General features: G+C 40.8%; 1 protein-coding gene across 2 annotated transcripts in view; it reads left to right on the top strand.

The window, feature by feature from the left end:
* LOC126356306 (peptidyl-prolyl cis-trans isomerase E) overlaps positions 1-23767 on the top strand; it is a 78217-nt gene that overhangs the window by 47136 nt on the left and 7314 nt on the right. The window contains exons 3-6 of one of the 2 annotated variants that reach the window (XM_050007253.1): positions 13542-13718; positions 13800-14006; positions 18004-18185; positions 19788-19854. In XM_050007253.1, coding sequence (XP_049863210.1) covers positions 13542-13718; positions 13800-14006; positions 18004-18185; positions 19788-19854 — 633 coding nt within the window. The remainder of the gene's footprint in view (positions 1-13541; positions 13719-13799; positions 14007-18003; positions 18186-19787; positions 19855-23767) is intronic. The other variant, XM_050007254.1, reaches the window with a different exon arrangement.

The raw sequence follows: 23767 nt of genomic DNA on the forward strand, positions 1-23767 counted from the left end.
GATCGGTGCAGTAGATCAGCCTCACTATTGATGTCATTTTCGGTTCTTTATCCGAAGTTACTATTCTGTAAGCTTCCAAGATCTGTTACCAATCGGTCCTCCAGCCGATTTTTCTGCAACTGTACCAAGAGGGTTTGGATTTCGGTAAGGCCCTCTCATTCAATTCAGTGTGATTTATCTACATCTAGAATTTGTTTTAAACATATTGAGTGGTTTTAGTGTCAGGTTTAGTGATTGTGTTACTGAAGAATCACCAAGACGTGTCTGGGTGGAAAGTGAGTTCATAATAGACTGCTTTCCTTTGTTAGAAATGTGGTTTGTATTGTTACTGTGAATGATAATAACATAAGAAAAACAGTTTCGGTCAGTATTCTCACAAAATACCTGTTGTTTTTACGTAATTAAGAGTCTGAAAAAAAAAAATCATTAAATTTCTGCTCGCATGTATCACATGAGTGTTAGCTGAAATTACTAGTGACTTTGTGTACATTTTTCCAATTTTTTGTAATTGTCAAAATGTGTTTAAAACTTTTAAGTAACAATGTAAAGGAATTTTGTGAATTTCGCTTCCTCGCATTTATGGCATAAGCACACATCATTCGGCAACGAAGTCAGCCTGTGTCTCTCTTGAATGGAATTATGTGGTAAGCAAGAGGTGGTAGCACAGCGGGTAAGGCAACAAACTGCCATGTCAAAGGTCGTAGGTTCATATGCCTCTGGATACTAATTTTTTCTCCTCCTCTTTGTGTTTGTAACACACTCTTGGACTTAGTTAATCGTCAAAGTTAAGTATTTTTCTGATATATTCGTTGTTGTTTATATGTAAGAGTGTGCTTTCTCGGTATCTTCGATTTTGTGACTTCCATTTGTTCAAGAAATGAAAGATGAATTGCTGTGCGTGAAACAACCAACAGTGACGTTATACTTTTTCTTGTCAGAAGTAATTCACAATTATTTGCGAGTGTGTGGTCAGACAGGAACCTTAAGAGCGTTTTAAAACCAAATTGTTGATGTTTCATATAGGGAAGTAGGCTACCTCATCATTTGGATCTCTAGGAGTGTGTTACAGTCACATTCTATGAATGTTCTTATTCTTTGACACTCTCTTAAACAATATTTCAGGTTGGTGAAGATGTGTTCTGTAATAGGTTCATATACCTCTGGATACTAATTTTTTTTTTCTCCTCTTCATGTTTGTAACACCTTCTGACTTCGTTAATTGACTAATTGAAGGCACTTCATTTATTTCCGTACGCATTTCGCTTCTTTTATTTGTGAAGCATCTTCTAAAATAAAAGAAGTGAAATGTGTATGGCATTAAACAAACTGCCTTCAGTTAGTTGCATAAATGGAACATACCTTCATGAATTTTGAAGCAGCTAAGGAATGACGGAAAACAGAAAAAAATGACTAATTTTTTGGGTGTTTCTATACATGGATTTGTACATTGTGGTACTACACTCCGTTCCTAACTCATATTCCGAAATGTAAAATTCAAAACAAGACATCGATATTAATGAATTAATGAGAATAAAATGACATAATGTGACATTTGCGACAGTTTCCGTAACACAGTCAATATTCTATTGTTATCATGCATTCATGGAAGCATGTGGTCAGCAAAATTTGAACAGTATTACGTACTCTAACCACACTTTTCGGTACTGTGAAGAACAGCATGCTTCTGTCAGCTGCTAGCCGCTTTCGGTTCATGCTGCTGTGGTGCTGCAGTGTGCCTGCTTGAATCTGAGGCAGATTGCTTTTGATTGGCTGGTGCAAGAAGAACTGACAAGAGCGTTTTGGTTTGCTAGGACCATTTGGCAACACGTCCGAAGTTCTTACAGAATAATGTTAGGGCTCTCCTTCGAAAACAAGACTGTTCGGTGCGCTCGTGTACCGAACCGATTGGCAAAATAGCGGAAAGATACAGAATAGGGCCCCTGGGCCCTTCATTATCAACATTGGACCATTGATGACAGGAAACATGTTACCTGGTTGGACGAGTCTCATTTCAGATTGTATTGAATGGATGGGCTTGTATTGGTATGGAGACAATCTCGTGAATCCATCGCCTGTGCATGTCAGCAGGGGAATGTTGAAGCTGGTGGAGGCTCTGTAATGGCGTGGGATGTGTGCAGTTGAAGTGTTATTCGACTCCTGACACGTCTAGATACAGCTCTGACAGGTGAAGTGTATGTAAACATCCTTTCTGATCACCTGCATCTATTCATGTCCATTGTGCTTTCCGATGGGCTTGGGCAATTCCAGCAGGACAGTGCAACACCCCACACATCTAGAATTGCTACACAGTGGCTCCAGGAACACTCTTTTGAGTTTAAACACTTCCACTGGCCACCAGACTCCCCAGACATGAACATTATTGAGCGTATCTGGGATGCCTTGCTATGTGCTGCTCAGAAGAGATCTCCACCTCCTCATACTCTAATGGATTTATGGACAGCCCTACAGGATTCGTGGTCCAATTCCCTCCAGCATTACCTCAGACATCAGTCGAGTGCATGCCATTTGTATTGTGGCACTTCTGCATTCTCAAGGGGGCCTTACATGATATTAGGCATGTGTATCAGTTTCTTTGGCTCTTCATGTATAACAGCAATCATACACCTGAGGTGAATGTGGAAATGGGAACAAGTGTGGTGTGTGTGAGAATCATTTCAGCTGAGGTGAAAGTTTCCAGAAACTAGGAAGACCTTTGGTAACATCAGCAATACTGCTAGAGAAACCCATCCCAAAGGCCCTGAAAAATCAGCATACAGGGCAAAGGGAAAAATTGTGCTTTTGAAGGTCAGCCTGTGAATCCTAATCCAGATTCAGGACAAAAGTTTATCTAGCGAAATCAACAATGTAGGAAAAGATATATTTCTACTTACCATAATGATGACATGTTAAGTTGCAGACAGGCAGAATTAAGACACTTAAACCTAAGCGTTCGGCTACAGCCTTCATCAGAAAAAGAGAAACAAAATGGTTCAAATGGCTCTAAGCACTGTGGGACTTAACATCTGATGATTCGAACCTGCGACCATAGCAGCATCGTGGTTCTGGACTGAAGTGCCTAGAACCTCTCGGCCACAGTGGCCAGCAAAAGAGAAATACCTACCATTCATTCACACAAGCAAGCACACCTCAAGCACACATGACCGCCAACTTCAGCAGCTTGGGACCAGAATCAAGTATCACATGGGATGGAAGCAGCAATCTGGAGGGCACAGGGAAGGAGAAGGGACAGTAGTGTATGGGTGGGGGGAGAGGAGAGCTGGGTGACAGAATGTGCAGAGTGTATAATGCCAATGGGCACATTGTCAGGAGGTTGTGGAGCAGTGAGGTGGGCAAAATGGACTGAAAAAGGAAGGGAGCAGGGAATGATGGGTGAGTGCATTGGCAGAGGGCAGCAGACAAAGAGGGTGGGAGACGAGGATGAGGATAGGACAGAGGGGGTGGAAACTTGGGTGGAGAGTGTGGGGACAGTATGTTACTGTAGGTTGCGGCTGGGATAATTACAGGGAATGTGTTGTAAGGGTAATTCCTATCTGCACAGTTCAGAAAAGCTGGTGGTGGAAGGGGGAATCTAGATAGCTCGAGTAGTGAAGCAGCCATTGAAATCGAGCATGTTAATTCAGCAACATGTTGTGCCACAGGATGGTCTACTTTGCTCTTGGCCACGTTTGGTGGTAGCCATTCATCCTGGTCGACAGCTGGTTGGTAGTCATACCAATATAAAAAGTTGTTCAATGATTGCAGCAGAGCTGGTAAATGACGTACCTCCTTTCACAGATGGCCTGGTCCCTGATGGAGTAGGATAAACTTTTGACAGGACCTGTATAGGAAGTGTTGGGTGGGTAGATTTGGTAAGTCTTGCATCTGAGCCTTCCACAGGGACATGACCCTTGTGGCAAGCAGTTGGGAATGGTAGTGGTGTAGGGATGACTAGGACATTGTGGAGGTAGGGTGTCTGACAAAACACCACTTTAGAGGGGTGGGAATGATCTCGGGTAGGATGTTTCTTATTTCAGGGCATGATGATAGTTGTCAAAGCCCTGGTGAAGCATGTGGTTCAGATGTTCCACTACAGGGTGGTATTGACTGATGAAGGGGGCACTCTTTTTGTGGCTGGTGGAAGAGTAGGGGTTTTGAGGGGAAGTGGCACGGGAAATCTGTTTGTGGACAAGGTCTGGGGGGATAGCACCTGTCTGTGAAGGCCTTGGTGAGACCCTCAGCATACTGGGCAAGGAAGTTCTTACCACTGCAGATATTCCGTCCCTGGGTGGCAAGGCTGTATGGGAGGGATTTTTTGATCTGAAAGGGATGACACCTGCCAGAATGTAGGTACTGTTGGTGTTTGGGGGGTTTAATGTGGACAACAGTGCAGATTGAGCCATCAATGAGTAGGAAGGGGACATGCTAGGTTGAGGAGGACCAGGCGAAGTGGATGAGAGAGAAGATGTTGAGGTTGTGAAGGTAGGATATGAATGTCTTGGCTCTGAGTCCAGATCATGAAGATATCATCAATGAACCTGAACCAGACAAGGGTTTTGGAAGGCTAGGAAGGTCTCGTCTATATGATCCATAAACAGGTTGGTATAGGAGGTGCTTTTCAGGTGCCTATGGCTGTGCTATGGCTTTGTTTGCATACCTTTCCTTGAAAGGAGAAGTAGTTGTGGGTTTTGATAAATTGAATGAGGTAGTGGGTTTGGAGTCTGGACATTGGGAAAGATAGTGTTCACTAGTAGTAAGAGCATCTAACAAAATCAGATTGGGTGAATTTTGAAAATACATCTATGAAAATGAGGAGCTGCCAACATTGTCTCATCGTGCAGCACATCGGAATGTGCAGAGGAGTGCATCACCTCTCAATACCATACCAGCCATTCTAGCTCATTGAGTAGACTGCTGGGATGACCTGCATCCACCATGTAGCTATGGTTTGAATCCTTTTTAGGTTCCTTTTTTATTTTTCTTAGATATCCCTTCTCTAGTTCTCATTTGTAAGCAGGACATCATTTTGTCACATGCCAGTAGCCTGTCACACGATAGTGGGATCCTTTAAACTGCATGCACGTATCTACTTACCATGCAGTGCACAACTATAACTGGTCCTGTCAAGTTAATGTAGGGCAGCTTCCCGATGGAGTACACAAATGACAAATATGTCAATATGCTTTTAGTGCTGGGTGTATTAATTAACTAAGCTGCTGCTGCTGCTGCTGCTCGTGCGCATGCTGCACGGTACCCTCAAAGGTGCCATCCTGTTAAGATTGTTTTCTGTCGCCTGGGGCAATGACTTCGGGAAGCCAAGGACTAGATGCAGTGTGATTCTTGAAACTGTTCACCAATCACCTCATTAAAGCACCTGTGACACTGCGAGGCAGTTCAGATATTTCAAAAACTGGTTGTTGAAATGTTGCACAATGAAGAACTGCATCCTTATCCTTACACATTCTCTATCACCTGCTGCCAGAAGAGCGCATTAGATGAGTACACTACAGTTTTGTGAATGGCTTATGCACCAAGTTGAAGATGACAAATATTTTATAAAAAGCGTGATATGGACTGACGAACCTAGCTTCACTCGTGAAAGTATTTTGAACCACCATAACAGCTATTGGTTTGAACACAATCCGCATGTCACCTGTTGTAATTGTGGCTCAGCCACGCTTTGGCAAAAACCCTTGGGCTGGAATCATGGGAGGAATGCTTTTAGGCCCTTACCTATTGCTCAACAGGTTGCATGTGCACCTGTATCATATGTTTCTTTGTAATACTTTGCCTGACTCATTCTAAAACATTCCACCTGGTGTTCAGTGACAGCTATGGGTTCAGCGTGATGGTGCTCCGACATACTTTGGAATGAATGTGCATAACTATTTAAACGAAGCATTCTGTGGGAAATGGATTGGTCCAATGTTCTGGCCTCCAAATTCCCTTGATCTTAATCCACTAGATTTTTGTGTGTGGAGACACTTGAAAGGAACAGGTTTATAGTATATCCACTCATGGATGTACACAACCTGATAGCTCACATGTATGCCTCCTCACCAATGGTGAATGCAGGTGTGTTGTGTAGGGTCCAGCAAAGTATGATCCAGCAAGTGGTAAATTTTTTTGCAAATGCATTGTGGTAGCCTAACATTGAACATTTCCTCTAGTATGAATGTTGCTTTTACCTTTACGTATTAGCTTTGCGAAGATAAGCCTGGACATCAAAAGTTCGGTGTGTAATTATTGTGCATATCATAATGTGAAATCTAGTTTAACACAGGTATTGTCTTTTTTGTACCTCATTGGATACAGATGATGATACTGTATCCACAGTTATTTTGTTTTGCATTTATTCGTGTAAACAAGGAAACCAAGTGGTCATTTACACCTGCAAGAAGTTCATGTTATGTCTTCATGTTTAAATAAAGGTAATAGTAACAGAAATAAATATACAAGAAACTGCATTTTGGAGGTGTAAATTGGATATAATTTGATGCTTTAACTGGGGGAGAAAAAGAAACAAACAGTGTAACTAAGACTCAAAACCTGGGAGTATGCATATCTGTCTCCCACGGCATTGCCGCATCTCAGTGAGCTAATGGGACAGCTCCAGCTGCAGAGTTAATGCTACTTGTTGTTGGCCAAGCTGCATACAGTTACAGTACTATCATAGTCTCTTTTCCTAAATTGCATTTCTATTAAACCCATTGACAGGACTAGGTTTTGCTAGGTATACCTTTGTTATGAATTGGGATGAGGAATTGTAAGCCAACTGCCATGTGCATCATTTTTACTTCACCCTGTATAAGCACTTAGTGCACAGCAACAAGTCAGTCACGGTCGGGCCAGTCGCAGTTGGGGCCAGTACCAGGAAGAAGAAGAAGAAGAAGAAGAAGAAGAAGAAGAACCACAGCCTAGACTCAAGTCACTAGTGTGCTGCTGCAATAAAAACTAAGAGAAGATTGGACCCATTCAGGGGGTAATGCCACTGAGTTTTCAATAAGTATCCAGCAATAGTTACTATCTTCAGTTTTCTGTGTTACTAAAGAATAAGGCTGTAGAATCTGTCACTGCTAATAGCAACAAGTAATAGTTGATATTTTCTTTGTGTATGACTATAGGAAGGTGCAAGAGCTCTCTTGCACTTGTCTCCCAGTCAGAATAAGGTGTCTAGTTGCATTAATCGCAAGGAGTTATAATTAGTATTTTCTGTATTTCAGAATAGACAGGATTGAATGCTGTCTCGGACTTGTCTCCTGTGTGGTTAATCTGATTTATTGTGCTTGAAGGTCTCTCGGGCATGGAGCCGGGTTGACTGCTCATTGTAGAACAAATTTTCGATGGCGTAATGTGCCATTATCATCAGGTTACTCCTGTTGACTGACATCCTAGGCCGGCAGGTGGTGTGGTATTTATACCTGTCGTCTGTCCCCTCCACTGACTCTGCATATGGACCGAGGGATGTGCAGGCCATGGTGGTGGGGTTAGCTTGCGCTGACGAGATGACTGATGGGTGTCAGTACGCATACCGCCTTCGGCGAGTGTGGTGCCCCGTTTCCGCTGCTCCAGCAGAACTTTCATTGCTGGATTCCACACTTGGCTGAGTTGTCCTTGTTGTCCTTGTTAATAAGGTTCTCGTGCACCCAGATTTCAATTGCTTCCTTGTAAACACAGTCCCAAAAGCGGGATGTGTTGTACAGGACTTCTGTGTTCTCGTATTTCATATGATGATTTGTCTCAAGGCAATGTTCTGTGATTGCAGATTTTGTAGGCTGTTGGAGATCGGTGTGCCGTTTGTGTTCAGTACACCTTTCCTCGATCGTGCGAATGGTTTGCCCCACATATGCTTTCCCACACTCGCATGGTATGAAATAAACTCCAGATTTCCGGAGTCCTAAATCGTCCTTCACTGTCTGTACAAAGGACTTGATCTTTGGTGGCAGGCGGTAGATGCATTTGATGTTATGACATCCTAGAATCCTGCCTATTTTTCCAGATACGTTACCCGCGTATGGTATGAAGGCTGTCGCTTTCAGTGGATCCTCATCTGGTGTCGGTTGTGGTGTGGTCTTCTGCTTGAAGGCGCGTCGGATTTGGTGGTCACTATAGCCATTCTTCTGGAGCACATCCTTGAGGTGGTCTAGTTCCGTATTTAAGCTTTCTTTGTTGGAGATCACACGAGCTCTGTGAACCAATGTATTTAGTACTTCTTCCCTTTGTGACAGGTGATGACAGCTGGAGGTGTGAAGGTACAGATCCGTCTGGATTGTCTTCCATTAGACGCTGTGTCCCATCAGGCTTTTTCTGTACCAGAACATCCAAGAATGGTAGCTGCCCGTTTTTCTCCACCTCCATGGTGAACTGAATTTGGGGGTGGATACAGTTCAGATGTTGTAAGAACAGTTCGAACTTCTCTTCCCTGTGAGGCCAAATGACGAATATGTCGTTAACATATCTGTAGAAGACTGTTGGTTTTAGTGGTGCTGATTCTAACACTTTCTCCTCAAATTCTTCCATGTACATGTTGGCCACCACAGGTGACAAAGGGCTACCCATTGGTACACCATCTGTTCGTAGTAATGTCCGTCAGAAAGAAAATATGTTGACGTGACCACAAAGTTAAATACTTTCATGAATGTGGGCCCAAATTTCTTCTCAATAAGATCCAGCGAATCCTTGAATGGAACTCTCGTGAAAAGTGATACAACATCAAAACTGACCATAAGATCTGAGCTGGCCAACTTGAGTTTCCCCATACGTTCCACAAACTGAGCCGAGTTTTTGATGTGGTGCTCACATTTGCCAACCAATGGACTCAATACTGCGGTCAAGTGTTTGGCAAGCTGGTATGTTGGCTCTCCTATAGTGCTCACTATCAGTCTCTGAGGAGTGCCCATCTTGTGTACCTTTGGAAGTCCTTAGAGTCTTGGTGGTGCAGCAGCACGTGGCCAAAGTTTCTTCACTGTCTCGTCTGTAAAGATACTTTGAAGAAGTTCAATCGTCTTCTGTATCTGACTGGTTGGATCCGTCATCGTCTTCCTGTAAGCAGTGTCGTTCAAGATCTTGTAGATTTTCTCTTTGTATTCTGCTCCCTTCTGTCACCTGGGAATGGGTTGAATGTTCCTCCTGGGCACAAGCCGAGAGGACTCAACGAAATGCAACTACGAGACAGTAATCAAAATTTGATCAGCTTGCATCAAAACACCCCAAACAAGAGACTAAACGCATGGTTATGAATCTTACAGGGAAAACAATCGACAACGCTGCATTGTCCGTCCTAGAAAAAGGGTTAAACTTTGCTCCAACACAAGCAGCAATCTCTGTTGCAGAAATCATAAGCGGAGTGTAACAAATTGCCTCCAAGCTGCCACCTGATGCGGCGGAGGAGTTACGATGGAAAACGTGCCATACAATTGCCAGGGCCGTGCCACCGAAACACAACATCTCCAGACAGGAAGGGGCCGCACTGCGTTCTCTGCAGCCTGCACATCCCTCGGTTCATATGCGGAGTCAGTGGAGGGGAGAGATGACAGGTATATATACCACACCACGTGCTGGCCTAGGACGCCAGTCAACAGGAGTAACCTGATGGTGATGGTACGTTACACCGTCGAAAATTCGTTCTACAATGACGAGTCAACCCGGCTGCATGCCCCGAGAGATCTTCAAGCATCTCAATCACTGGGAAAATCTACGAACACACATATGATTTATTGTGCATAGTTGGAACGAGTTGCAAGCAGAGCACTTGTCTCTGATAATGAAAGATAGAATTCAGGAACTAGTAGTTGGAGGAAAGACCTACCATATAGTAAGGTAGGATGTAATTGTTGATGTGTAAAGATATACAGCCTCTCCAAGTAAGACTAAATTATTAGGAAGTAAATTTTTCTTCAGTCATGTCATTAAAGGTTTGTACCCTTATTCATTTCCTAGGAAGCAACAGTTCATCCAAAGTTGGTGATGGGACCAGTGCTGGGATGTGACGTTGGTCTGTAAATGGCAGGTCGTGGACAGAATTATAGAATGAAAGTATCTTGGTGTCTGGTGGTAATGTTTTAGCTAACCTGCACTTCTGCATTTCAGTTAATTGATCTAAAGCTGGCAAATGTATCAAGAGATCATGAATAGTTTAGTAGTCCCACCAGACAACAGTATGTAAAAATATATTATCATTTTGTGTGACTGCTAGGACCTCCAACCAGTACACTGCTAACTGTCAGGTATGCAAGCTGTGGCTGCGTACATAGTAAGCCAGCTGCATGGCCCGATAATGGCTGGCCACCACCTGATAAAACCCATTTCTGTCTTTACATGTGCCCACATTGTGTAACACTGATTTCTGTGTATCTGTCATTGTGGATTGTGCTATTCTCTGGACCTGTTTTGCTCTTTAGACTTTGCCTGTATCTTCTAACATTAGGCTTGTATTATGATAGGGTTCTTCTCATGATTTTTATGCCTTAACACTTGATTACCATATGTATTTCCAGGTTGTTATTTTATGTGGTTTTGTTGTGTTGCATTTGGAAATAAATGCTGAGAGCTGTCTATAAACATGATGTTGAGATATTTATGAGATTGGACATCTGCACTTGTATTTTGAATTACGTTACTGTGCTAAGACATGTGAGATAGCACTGGAATCGTATTAAGTGAACATTCACTTGGCATGCATGGAAGACATTCAGCAGTTGATGTGCAACAGCAGCAGTAGCACCAGCAGTGACACCGTCAGCAACAGCTGTCAGCATTAGTACTAAGCTTCAGGAACTCAATCACAATATGATTGATATTTCATTTCCAGGCAGGTCAGATCAGTGACCCACAGCAACAGCATGCATGTTTACTGTCAATAAATTTGCATTTGTTCCATTTAGTACAGAAATTAGAGTTATTAGCAGAACCATTCATCCTCTCATTGGAAAGAATGTGTATGCTGTTATAAGGCTGTTTTACATAAAAGATGCATGTGGTAGCTGCTGGGCTGGAGTTCCTTCAGTGTAAGAACAAATAAAGCAGAATGGGTTGCAAGTTTTGTAGGGACTTAGTTGTAAATTTAGTTTCAAGTACATGTATAACAAATCCTACTCTGAAATCTCATTAGAGGTGATATGATCCATTTGTCTGTGGATGAAGATGCTTGATCATACACTTGTGCAAGTCATATCACTCCCTAATGGAAGTGCTTCAAAGCACCAAAGCTTTTGAAGTTTCGGAAGTAGAGCAGTAAGCTTCCTCAACAGACTGTGAGGTTACCAGACTGTTTCATCTACCTTCCAGGACTGAAGCCACTGCTAATCAGGCCACATCATGCTGTAAACCACTTCAGTGTGTATGTATGCTCTCATATTATAATGGTGATTTCATTGGCATAACAGACTGTACCATTCTCAAGACTGTGTGGACTTTGCTCTTCAGAGTTTACCTGTGTTTCCTGCTGTTGCTAGACTTGTGCTTGAACTTGGGTTGTGACAGTGTTTCTGCTCGTAACTTTATTGCCTCTGCATATGGTATCAGTTTCCAAGTTTATAGTACCACATTAATTTCAAGTGCTGGTACCAAGCTTTTTGTGAGGATAAATGTTGAATCCTTTTACAAGAAAATAAGAAAAGAAAATTGTTATCTTGACATTGTAATGCTTATGGTTTCACAGAATTTGAATTGACCTCAGTTTCTGTGATTCAATTATTTTGTGTCCATTTGTGTGACTGAGGGTAAGCATTTTTTGAAACAGAAGTTGAAACATTGGTTCCATGTCGACTGCAGTTGCAAGGAATGATATTCCCATGGGGAAATTATCAGGGAGCTTCATTCTGACATTAATTTTTGGTTATTGCTTGCCTGCTTGTCTTGGTGGTGCCTAATGTTAGATTTAAATATGAACTTACATTGTGTAGTGACTCACCTTAACGTTACAGTTGATTGCCAGCTTTCTACTGTTTGCCATTCTTTAACCCTACATTATTACAGGAATGTTGCCAGATATCCTGTGTCTCAGCCTTATGCAGTTGCCATACGTGAAAATGCTTAATTGAATTTTTAGTAGGGAAGGGGATTTAAAAACCTACAAGCAAGGACAGAAGCAAATGTTGCAGTTGAAAATTTCTTATGGAGCTGAGTTAACTCCTGAAAACCTTGCCTAACGTGTGATATTAACACATTGTTGTAGTCTGTGTCTGGCCCTCGCATTCTGTGTAAAGCTATGGAACTCAAAGAAACTTTGTCTTTCCAGTCGAGCTTAATCATACCCATATCAGTAACACACTATAAAATTACTTTCTCTTCCATGTGGGCAATGAAATAAGGTAATAAGAATACTGTACATACCACTGTGTGTGTCACTCCACATTTTATATTACGGGTTTGCTAATGCACTATACTACTATCATTTGGTCGTCAACTACAGAAACATAGCAGAGAAAGGAAATAACACAAAGTGCATGGTGTAAGCATACTTACTTAGGAGGGGTCTTCAGCACACTGTTCCTTTCCGAACTATACCATTCACCGATTTAAGAAACCTGTTAAACAAAGCTTAGCACATGAACTGAATCAAAAAGTTAACAGCTATTCTTTCACTTTGGCATATGCACTCTAAACAACTATTGCGTAACCTGTGCAATCCCTTGGAAAGCTCCTAACATGTCCATTTTCACTGATCGCCCATTGCTGAGTCTCTGCTTGAGAGTATCCCCATCATCTCTCCATCACATTCAAGCCATCCATATGCTATGTTTTTCATACTTCCTTATTATCATGTCTCATCCCACCTCAAACGTTTCCATAATCTTTCTCAGATATCGACCTTCCATAAAGGATTATCACATTATCTGCTCCCAATTTAATTGATAAAATAATAATTTTCTACTGCAGTAATGCTTCCTCTACTCCTACCAGAGTCAGATGGATGAGCCCAATTTAGGTAGACAGGAAGGCTACTTACTCAGAATGTTCTAGAACTTTCTTGAAGCTCTTACAGGCCCTTCATATGGCAATCTTCCAATCAAGCACTGGCTTCGTGGCTTTACCTTCTCCTCATACTCTGCGTTCTGTTGCTCTGGTGGAGACAAATACAGAATAAGCTTCCTTTGTGACTCCTTGTATTAGCATGTTTCATGCATGTAAATTAATTACCAGTCTACTTTTGTCATTACACACAAAATGGTTACTTCAGATGATGCAGATCACTGTGACTTTCCATCTGGAAACCTTAAAATGCATATATCCTGTACTTCAGCCTGGCATTTAAGATTAATAGAATGAAAATACCTGGGTTTCTATGTTTCACATGTAAAGTATATTTTAGCAAAAGAAACAGCAGGAAACTACAAGTGGCTGAAATTGATTAATGTTACACTATTAACTTTTAAAGTAAAAGTTAAGAATTCCAAATATTAAAAAAAGGGTGAGGTATTAGAGACAAAAATGTGAATTTCATTAACGTTAACAAACTCAAAGCATGTACTATCGAAAGCAATCCATTTTTGACAATATACTGTAATGGGATAGATAATAATAAAGCATACATTGTTTTTCAGAATGATTCAGAACTTTTTGGAAGAACCATTAGAGTAAATTTGGCAAAACCTCAGAAGATTAAAGAAGGCTCATCAAAACCCGTTTGGGCAGATGATTCTTGGCTTCAAGAACATGCTGGTGCGACACTAAAGAAAGCTGATAATGCAACCAAGAGATCTGCTAAAGGAGAAACAACTGTAAGAATGTATAACAGTTTGTTATCAACACATGCGTCTGGTGTGGTATTTTTTTCTGTCACAGTTTGTTTTCTTTTGTAGGAGGATGAACCTGAAACAAAGAAAGTTAAGAAAAATCCACAAGTATATTTTGATATCAAAATAGGAAAAGTTGATGTTGGGCGTATAATAATGATGCTCAGGAGCGACATAGTCCCCAAAACTGCAGAAAATTTTAGATGTCTTTGTACACATGAGAAAGGTTTTGGTTATCAAGGAAGTACCTTTCATCGAATAATACCTGATTTTGTATCCTTAAAAGCTGAAAAGTGCAGACTTGTCACTACCAGTTCGAAAAATGTGCTATCTCTTGTTTTTTATCATCATGTGTTGTGATATTTTGTGTAACTGTGTATATGAAAGTGAACGTGTACACTACATTTGAAGATGAAGATGAGTATACTGTAATATGTATTTGTAATTAAATCTTTCAATTCTTCATTTGTGCAGACATTGATATCTGTAGGCCGTGTATAAATGCTTAATTAACGCCAGTGTTGTCTGTGTATCTGTTAAGGCAGGTAGCAGCTTCATAAACATAAGAAGTAACCTACTGATAAAGCATACAGTCTTCAAATTTGTAACCTAATAGTTTAAATAATGGAAATCTGGGCTGCATTAGAAACAGTATTATGAAGGGTGAAGAAAAATAGTGTCATGAAATTTTAACCATATATAGCCTATGCCAGTAGGGACCAAAATTACTAATGTAGTGTAGGTTGACATTGCACAATTTTTAAACTACGGAAAGTTAAGGCAGCCCACATGCTTGGTGCTTGGTGGTGGTGCACCAGCCTTCCACTCTGGGGGCCTGGGGATGAATCCACCTGGGTCCCGACACATTCATTGTAGACTCATGATAAGATGTACCGGGAACAAATTTGTCAACAGCTGTTAGTTCACATACAGAAAGTCTTTTACAAATTGTTTTGACCCTGAAAAGGGCCTCTTTTGTAGGTAGGACATTGTTTGCATCTCTGGATCCGGGGGGTTATGCCGGCGGTGGCTTAGCTACCAGAAGGGTCATCTAAGCTGGACAGGCCAAAGGGGAGGAGCCTGACGAATTGTGTCCTACAATGACTTATCGATATCCTGTATCCTATCCTATCTTATCCTAAGCCTATCCTTTTTTCTTATCATTCTCAATCAAAATTGTAGTGGAAAAGGTCAACAGCTTGAGGGGCGGTCGAAGATGGCCAGTCATTTCAAAAGAAGATCTGGCGAATCCAAATGGTCATCAAGCCAGATGAACCTTCTCACAACAGAGTGACGTCTGTACTCCAGTGGAGTGGCCACAAAAGGTGTCTGATCCCAGTGGGGTGGCCTGACTACATTCTCTGGGGCTAACCACCTCAGTTTTAACCACACTACTGCAGATACAGTAGCCAAAGTCGAAACTTCGGCTTGTGAAGCAGTCATGAAGCCTGTGATAATTAAAAATATACCCCAGGGGCTAATCTCTCATTGATCGAGGTCAATGCAAGCAGGCTTTTGGATTCTGGGGAGCCTGCATCATGTGCGAAACAAAACTGTGAACCTACCAGTACCTCCAAATCTCATCTAAATCATGGACACAAAATCGGACCGAAACAGACTTTTAAAATGGGAACCATAAACATACAGACAATGATGAAGGTGGGCAAGCTAAAGCAAATTCTTGGCAATATGAGGGAACGTGGGATTGGCGTACTGGCACTATAGAAAACAAGATTTAGAGACGAAAGCATGATGGAATCAGAGGGATATGTAATTCTGAAAGGGAAACCCGGTGTTGGGGAGTCAAAGCAGCCTTTTATGTTTGGCACAGCCTTTGTAGTAGATTGTAGATACCTGGATAGTGTCACTGCATGGAAGGGCATAAACAAGAGGCTGTCATGTCTGACAATGAAAATAGGAAACAAAACCTATGCAGTAGTAAATGCACTTGCATCATTGTATGATAAGAACAAAAAAGACGAAGCAGTTACTGAGCATTTTTGGTCCACTTTGGGTAAGGTAGTGACAGATGTGGACAAAAAAGGTGTCACTATTTTGCTAGTAGATTTTAGCAAGCAAATAGGCACGGAAAGGAAGTTTAGAGGTCCTGTGGGAGATTATCCAGCCCACAAGAGAACAAGAATGGTGAGAGATTAGTTTACCTGTGTAGGAGACACAAGATGAGAATAATGACAACCCATTACAAAGCTAAGGCGAGCAAGAAAACAACGTGGGTCAGCCCTCGAAACAGGATTGGAAAAAAACAGCTAGACCATGTAGCAACCCGTGACAAGAATCACAGAGAGATTATGAACACGAAAATGAGGAAAAGCAGCAGGATGGAATCAGATTACTACCTTGTCGAAATAAAATTCAGTTGGGTACCCAACTGAGCAAGGAAAAGTAGGACCATAAACTCTCACAGAATCAACCTAGATCCTCTGAAAAAATACAGAGCAGAGTATGCAAAGAGAATAGCAGTTCAGAGTGAATGGAAAAGAGTGAAAGACATGATGGAAGAAGAGGCATTTCAACTGGTTACTAACAACAACAAAAGAAAGCATGAGTGGTGGACTGATGACAGTGAGAATGCAGTCGAGACCAGCAGGAAAGGATGGATGAAATGGCAGTCCTGTAAAAAGCAAGAAGACTGGTCGAACTACCAGAATGCAAGAAAAATTACTGGCGAAGCGATCAGAAATACCAAGAGAAGTAGATGGAATGAGAAACTTGAAGAAGCAAGAAACACAAATCACTAGTCTTTTTCAGAGAAATGAAGAGCAAAATTAAAGGCTTTGAGACAAAAGAACCCTTCTTAATAGGACAAGGTGACACAATAAAAATTGGCGAGAAAGGGGTGTGTGAGGAAATGGCTACGTCTTTTAGGGATTTGCTGAATGCAGAAGCACTGACAGTAAAGTGGACACGCTTACACTCTAGGGACAAAACACAGGACAGTCTAGACAATGCACACACCAAGGCAGAAGAAGCAGAGGCAATTAAAAACCTCACAGAAGTAGCAGAAGCAATTAAAAACCTCGCAGAAGTAGCAGAAGCAATTAAAAATATCGTGCTAATGAGCCTGTTTCGCTAAGTCGCTGGTAAATTGCTGTAAATGTTTGCAGCTGTGAGTTGCATCTTGCTAGGTACCGCTCCTGATACAACAGTCGAGCTTCATGCGCATTACTGTCAGCTAGTCCATAAACAAAAACCATATCACATTGTTCTTCAAACGAATGCTATGCTGCCAAGTTTACTGTGTGACTAAATCGCAGGCGACGTGAGCACCGAAGCAAAGATTACCTGTGAATGCCTCTGACGTTAGGTGGAGACAGACAGCAAGACCTATTCATTGTGTGTGTGTGTTTCAAATTGAGGCAGTGATGGGGCAAGGGATGTTTGTATGTGTGAACCAACAACCATAGCGGTGGCTGACAACCAACAAACGGCAACAGGGCACTCCCACAGCCAATCAGAGCGTGTGGTGCCAAGTTTCCACAGTTTAAAAATGGTGCTTTGTCAACCTACACAACATTTGTAATTTTGCTTCCTACTGGTATCAGCTATCCAGGGTTAGAATTTTGTGACACAATTTTTCTCCACCCTGTAGAGAAGACACTGAGTTGCATACGGGCATAGCAAGAAGACTGCTATACATTAAACTTGTTGGTGAAAGGTGTCCTCCCGAAGAAAACACACACATTCACACAAATACTCTCTCTCTCTCTCTCTCTCTCTCTCTCTCTCTCTCTCTCTCACTCACACACACACACACACACACACACACACACACACACACACACACACACTTTCTATAGCTGGCTGCTGTGAACGGCTGTGGACTGCAAGTGCTCCTGATGGGAACAGGAATTTGGTGTAGATGATGGGAGTAAGGAGGAAGCATGGGGTGATGGGGTGGAGAGGGGGAGAGATAGCAGGGTAGGGGTGGGGGAAGGTGTAGTGCCACTTGTGTGTGTTTTTATTTCAGAAGAAAGTCTGTTGGCTGAAAGCTTCAATGTATTGCAGCCTTTTTATTGTTCTTCTGCTACTCCAGCATTTCCTCTGTATGGTAAGTAGTAATCTGTACATTTTTAACACTGTTGTAACCTAGTTGTGTATGTTAGCATTATTGGCAATTCCCCCCCCCCCCCCCCCCCCCCTCAATAATTTATCAGTCTAAAAGTTTCACTTCCTTACAATACAGATATTTTTCTGAATTTTATGACTTGGATCAAATGGCTTGATTTTATATCCTTAATGAGGAATACAGATGTGCCAAGGAGGAGATTTCACCAACCATAACGGCACGGGGGGTAGATCTATATATGGAAGTAAATTTGAAGATGAGAATTTTACTCTCAAGCACACTGGACCTGGAACGCTTTCCATGGCGAATTCTGGTCCTAATACTAATGGTTCACAGTTCTTTCTGTGCACTGCCAGGACTGATTGGTGAGACAGATACTGCAGTACATATTTTTTTGCCTTTATTTGTAATAAAGAAATTAAGAATATATAAAAAAATTACGAAAGAATGTTAATTGAAAGCCCTGTTGGAATGTAAACATATAAGCAATAAAGTCTACAACTCCCCAAACTGTTGTCAAGCCGATATTATTTAAGATTGTGTTTGAAGTTAACTTCATTATCCATTAAATTCTTTATGACACTGGTCCATTAAATTCTTTATGTCACTGGATAGGTGGACAAAGATTTTTTTTAATGGCTGAATACCTCATCCATTTCTGTACCACTATAAAGCTGAGTTATGGACAGTGTAGATAAGTTCTTATTCTAATATTATGTTTATGAATGTTACTGTTGCTTTCATACTGTTGACTATAAAATTTACAAGGGAGTAAATGTTCTGTGATACTGCTGTCAGTATGTCAGACTGTTTAACCACTGCCTAGTAGAATTTCTAAAGAGGGCAACACACATTATCATCTGCCCGACAAACACCTTTTTCCTCAGTGACAAGTTACCCCATAATAAGATGCCATAATTGTCAGTGAATGCAAATGGGAAAACTAAAATGACTTTCTAAATTTTTGTCTCTAGAATCTGATATTGGCAATGCAAAAGTTACAGAGCTTAGATATTTAAGATGGTGTGTAACATACAACTTCCAGTTTAGGTTCTTGTCAGTATAAATATTTGATTATTGTGTTTCATTTATTGATTTACAGTCACACATAATTTATGATGGTATGGTCAGACCTTATGCATTAATGCTTTGCATTGTGTTTTAACGAAATTCAGTGACAGTCCGTTGATGAGTAGAAGTTACAGATTTTCAAGAAAGTATTATTTACATTTTCAAATGTTGAAGTTACTCTATTTGGCTTGATTAGAATACTATAATTGTCAGCAAAGAGAACTATTTCTGCTTCTTGGATGTATAATGGAAGATCAGTTATATTTAATCTGAAGAACAAGCACCCAATATCAATGCCTGTAGTGCGTATGTACTGATTATCCTCCATTCTGAACTGTTTTCATTCTGTACACTCCCAAATGTCTTTGGTCTGCTTACTGACTCAAGACCAAACTTGGGATTTTTTGTCAGTTTGGTAGATATAATTTTACTTTAGAACTCACTGAATACTTCACACATAGTCCTCCTCAAATTCATTTCAGCTTCATTCAATTTTGTTTGATTTAATAGTGGCCTGGTGTACCTGGGTACCCACCCATTGGCCACCAACTTGCTATGGACTTCTGTAAACAAACATTGATGTATATCACATTTTCCCTTCTACCATCTTTCCTTTGTATTTTAGTGTTTCCTATATTTTTTCTCCCATTTTTTCATTAGAGTGTCAGGGGTCAGTTCTGTGGCATTTCCTCCACACACTAGGCACTAGGTATGCCCACTGTTGTGTGTGTGTGTGTGTGTGTGTGTGTGTGTGTGTGTGTGTGTGTGTGTTTTGTCATTTGTATTTCACTCAGGACTTTCTAGCAGGCATACCTTATTTATGGACGTCCTACAGTCAAGTACTTGATGTGTAGTAACTAGCTAATTTTTTTTTTTTTTTTTCCCCGTTCTTACAGGCTAGATGGGAAGCATGTTGTATTTGGCCATGTTATTAGTGGTCTAGATGTCCTAAAGAAAATGGAGGTAATGATGCATTTTCATAAGTAATAATGTAGTTGTAGTCGGGCTGCAAAAAGGACATCCCTGACCCATGACACTTCGAGCGTATGGACCCGATTGTGTGGAGGGGACACACTAGCACCAGTTCGAGCTCTGGAATGTGTAAACATTGCCACGGTGATGGTGTCAGGTTGCCACCTCTATCCTCAAAGTTACATGTGGCATCATGCTTTCTTAGTGGTCACAAAGCATTTCTTCCATTTTCATCATTTGTTATGGATTGTGTGTTTCATTTCGGCTCTTGTTAAAGGTGCATTTTACTGTGTCATGAATTTCAAACATTTGTGATACAGCCTTTTCCTCCAGCTGTAGGAAAGTAGACGGGGGTACTACCTTAAAGAGCAAATCTTTTCAGCTTGCATGTAATGTATGACACTATTTTTAGGAAGAGAAGGATAACAGTGAGTATTTTATCCCATTGTTAAAAGTCATTGAATGAGTGTCTGCTGCTCTGAAAACTGGAACAACTTCTGTGAAGAAAGTAACAGGGGAGAAGTGTTCTGGAGGTCTACAGGTGCCGATTGCTTCTATTTCGACTCCAGTGAAAACCAGAGTGCATGCTACTAAAATGACAATTAGCAACATATATGCAAGTATTAACATGGAAAGATTATTATCCAGCCTGGAAGAAGCTGCTTTCCACTGAAAAACAAGTCTTTTAGGTGTACTGAAGGAGTAGGGTTTTGATGGAAACTTTTTCTAGATGAAGAGTTCTGCCTGAACAAGAGGATTTTGTCATCTGGAGATGCCATTTTTCGAGGGAAATGTCTTAAGTGTAAACCCAACTAAATCGTTTTGATTGTACAAAATGTGAGTGAATGATGGTCATTCCAAACCGACCATATCACGATCACGATGACACAACATATAATTTCCATTTTAATGGAATAGAACTCGTGTGGTCTGAGATAAAATTAAATGTTGCAGCCAGAAATAAATTAAAAGATGTAGGATTTTTAGTGCATGAGGCAATGGGCAATATTATTCCTGCAAAGTGGAACAGTATTGTCGGACAGTGTGGTACATCCTTGAAGAGGTGTGGCAATGAGTAGGTACACTGGAGGAAAGCATTGAGTAGTTAATAATAAGATCAGGGGATGATAGCAGCAGCAGCAGCAAAGGAGGAAATAGTGACATTGATATAGGAAATACGGATAATGATGACACACTCTTTGAAGGCTGTACAGTGGAACTTCTTCCCTAAAATACAGATAGAAATCAGAGCCAGTTTAAGGCCCTAGGAAAGCACTAATACTGTGCAATAATGCTGCGATTCAGAGTGCTGAATGATAAAGATGCTGTGCTGTGATAATTGTTCTACTTTTTTGCAAGCAGAAAGAAAGGTGGATGAAAAACTGATATGAGGAACGTCAAAGATCACTCCTGAAAACTTGTTGAAAGAATCGATGATGGGGCAAAAAAAAAAAGAAAGTCTGTAGCTTTTGGTATGTTGATGGTCCAGCATCGCAGTTCCGTAAAATTACTGCTTATCTTTTCTGCTACATTGCTACTGACATTTCTTTTGAAGACTTGAAATTTACAGGTGCAGTTTCAACTCACCGTATTTGAGAACATAGTTATGGAAACATATCCTGCAGTAATACATGCACTAGACAATTATATTCAGGTAAGTAATCTATACATAGAGATAAATATGTATATATACTTTTGTTCATAGCTTTGCTCCAATTAAAGTTTTTAAAAGCGTCTTCCTTCCTTCTTGGCCATTTCCTATTTTCTGGGCAACAAATCATGTTGTTCTTCATTCTTAAGACTTCTATTTTTGTACACATCTACCCTAACATCCCACAATGCCAGCAATGATTTATACATTTCAGTGTAGTCCATTAACAATACTCTTTCATCTTGTTTTGAATCTATTTTCCACACAACAACAACAACAACAACAACAAACGCATTCTTACCTAACCTCATTGGTCTGTCTAACACATGATAGGCTGTCGAGGATATTGCCAACACTACCCACAGACAGCACAGTATATGATTGTAATGGGTTAAACATAGAATAATATAAAATGCATTAACTTGAGGAGTAATTGAGATATTTATTGATGGCATCTTTCTTCAAGTATGATAATTCAATATGTTTTTTTACGCACCTAATACACATCGATATGCACACTGTTAGTTGTGCGACAGACGTCTGATCTGTATTCCACTTCTCCCCAAGCTGTTTTACAGCATTGCATGTGTAACATTTGTAATAGCTGCATGAGTATGGTGGAGAAATCTTTTATGGATGACTTCATGTGCTGTCGAATGAGGTAACTTTAACCGCCTATTTGCTTATTGGATTGACTTCTGAGGGCTCAGCTGGAAGGATGTACAGATTAACTCAACTGTAGCATCTGGAACTCCACACTTGGCATGGTGTCCCAGCGTTGAAAGCAAACTCCCAGTTCCCCCGAAGCCGCTTGTCCCATTTCTTGATTGTTACGTCAGTGGAAACATCATCAGTCAGTCACAGTCATACTCACTCTGGTAGGTGACAGACTTTGGCTTTTGTGAGGGAAAGCATGCCGAACACCTTTACTGTGGAGTCCACTACTGAAGCATATTTATATGATTAAAGCAGTTAAGCGCATGCATGCATGCATGGTACCAACTACTGCATTCAAATGCAGAAAACATTTTAAGGTACCATACTTACAGAAGCAAACTGCCAATAAATACCTCAATTTAGTTATTACATTTTATATTATTATATTATCTCTGGATTTCCAAAGTTTTTGGTATTCTCAGTATTATTGCGCAACCTCTCAATCTCATGCCTAGTGGGTCAACATTATTGCTTATCTAAGGAAATCTTGTCAATATAATAATTGACTGTCTGGGAGGGGGGGGGGGGGGGGGGGCGGCTTAATGTACTGTACTTGACAGTTGATAATACTGACAATATTTCCCAGGTGCACAATAATACCAAGCATCCATGAGTGAAAGTGACATGTGGTTGTAGAATAATAGTGAGAACATCAGAAACTTTGGAAATATATTGCACTTCCTGGAAATACTGTGCTGTCCTTGGGCTATATTGATGATATCATTGCAACATTGCTGGCTACACAGACTAAGGTTGGATTAGGTTTGTTGTTGTGTGGAAAATGAATTCAAAACAAGTCAAATGAATATTATTATTAGAGTGCATCGAAATGTGTAAATCACTGCTGGTGTAGTGGGATGTTAGGGCAGATGAGTCCAAAAACAGAAATCTTAAAAATGATTAATCATATGATTTGTTGCTCAAAAAATACAGGGAACGGCCAAGGAGGACGACTTCAAAAAAAAATTTAATTAGTGCATACTTATGAATAAAAGTATGTATAGATATTTACCTCTGGGTATACATTACTTGCCCAAATTTAATCAATTAGTAAAGATATTAATGCAAGACATGTTTCTGTAACTTTCTTAAATACTGTGAACTGAAACTGCATTGCATATTTCAGGTCTTTGGAAGAATTGTGAGTGGCAAGGTTGTTGTTGTTGTTGTTGTCTTCAGTCCTGAGACTGGTTTGATGCAGCTCTCCATGCTACTCTATCCTGTGCAAGCTGCTTTATATCCCAGTACCTACTGCAACCTACATACTTCTGAATCTGCTTAGTGTACTCATCTCTTGGTCTCCCTCTATGATTTTTACCCTCCACGCTGCCCTCCAATGCTAAATTTGTGATCCCTTGATGCCTCAAAACATGTCCTACCAACCGATCCCTTCTTCTAGTCAAGTTGTGCCACAAACTTCTCTTCTCCCCAATCCTATTCAATACCTCCTCATTAGTTACGTGATCTATCCACCTTATCTTCAGTATTCTTCTGTAGCACCACATTTCGAAAGCTTCTATTCTCTTCTTGTCCAAA

The sequence above is a fragment of the Schistocerca gregaria genome, chromosome 3 (genome assembly GCF_023897955.1).
Source record: "Schistocerca gregaria isolate iqSchGreg1 chromosome 3, iqSchGreg1.2, whole genome shotgun sequence".
NCBI classification, from domain to species: Eukaryota; Metazoa; Arthropoda; class Insecta; order Orthoptera; family Acrididae; genus Schistocerca; species Schistocerca gregaria.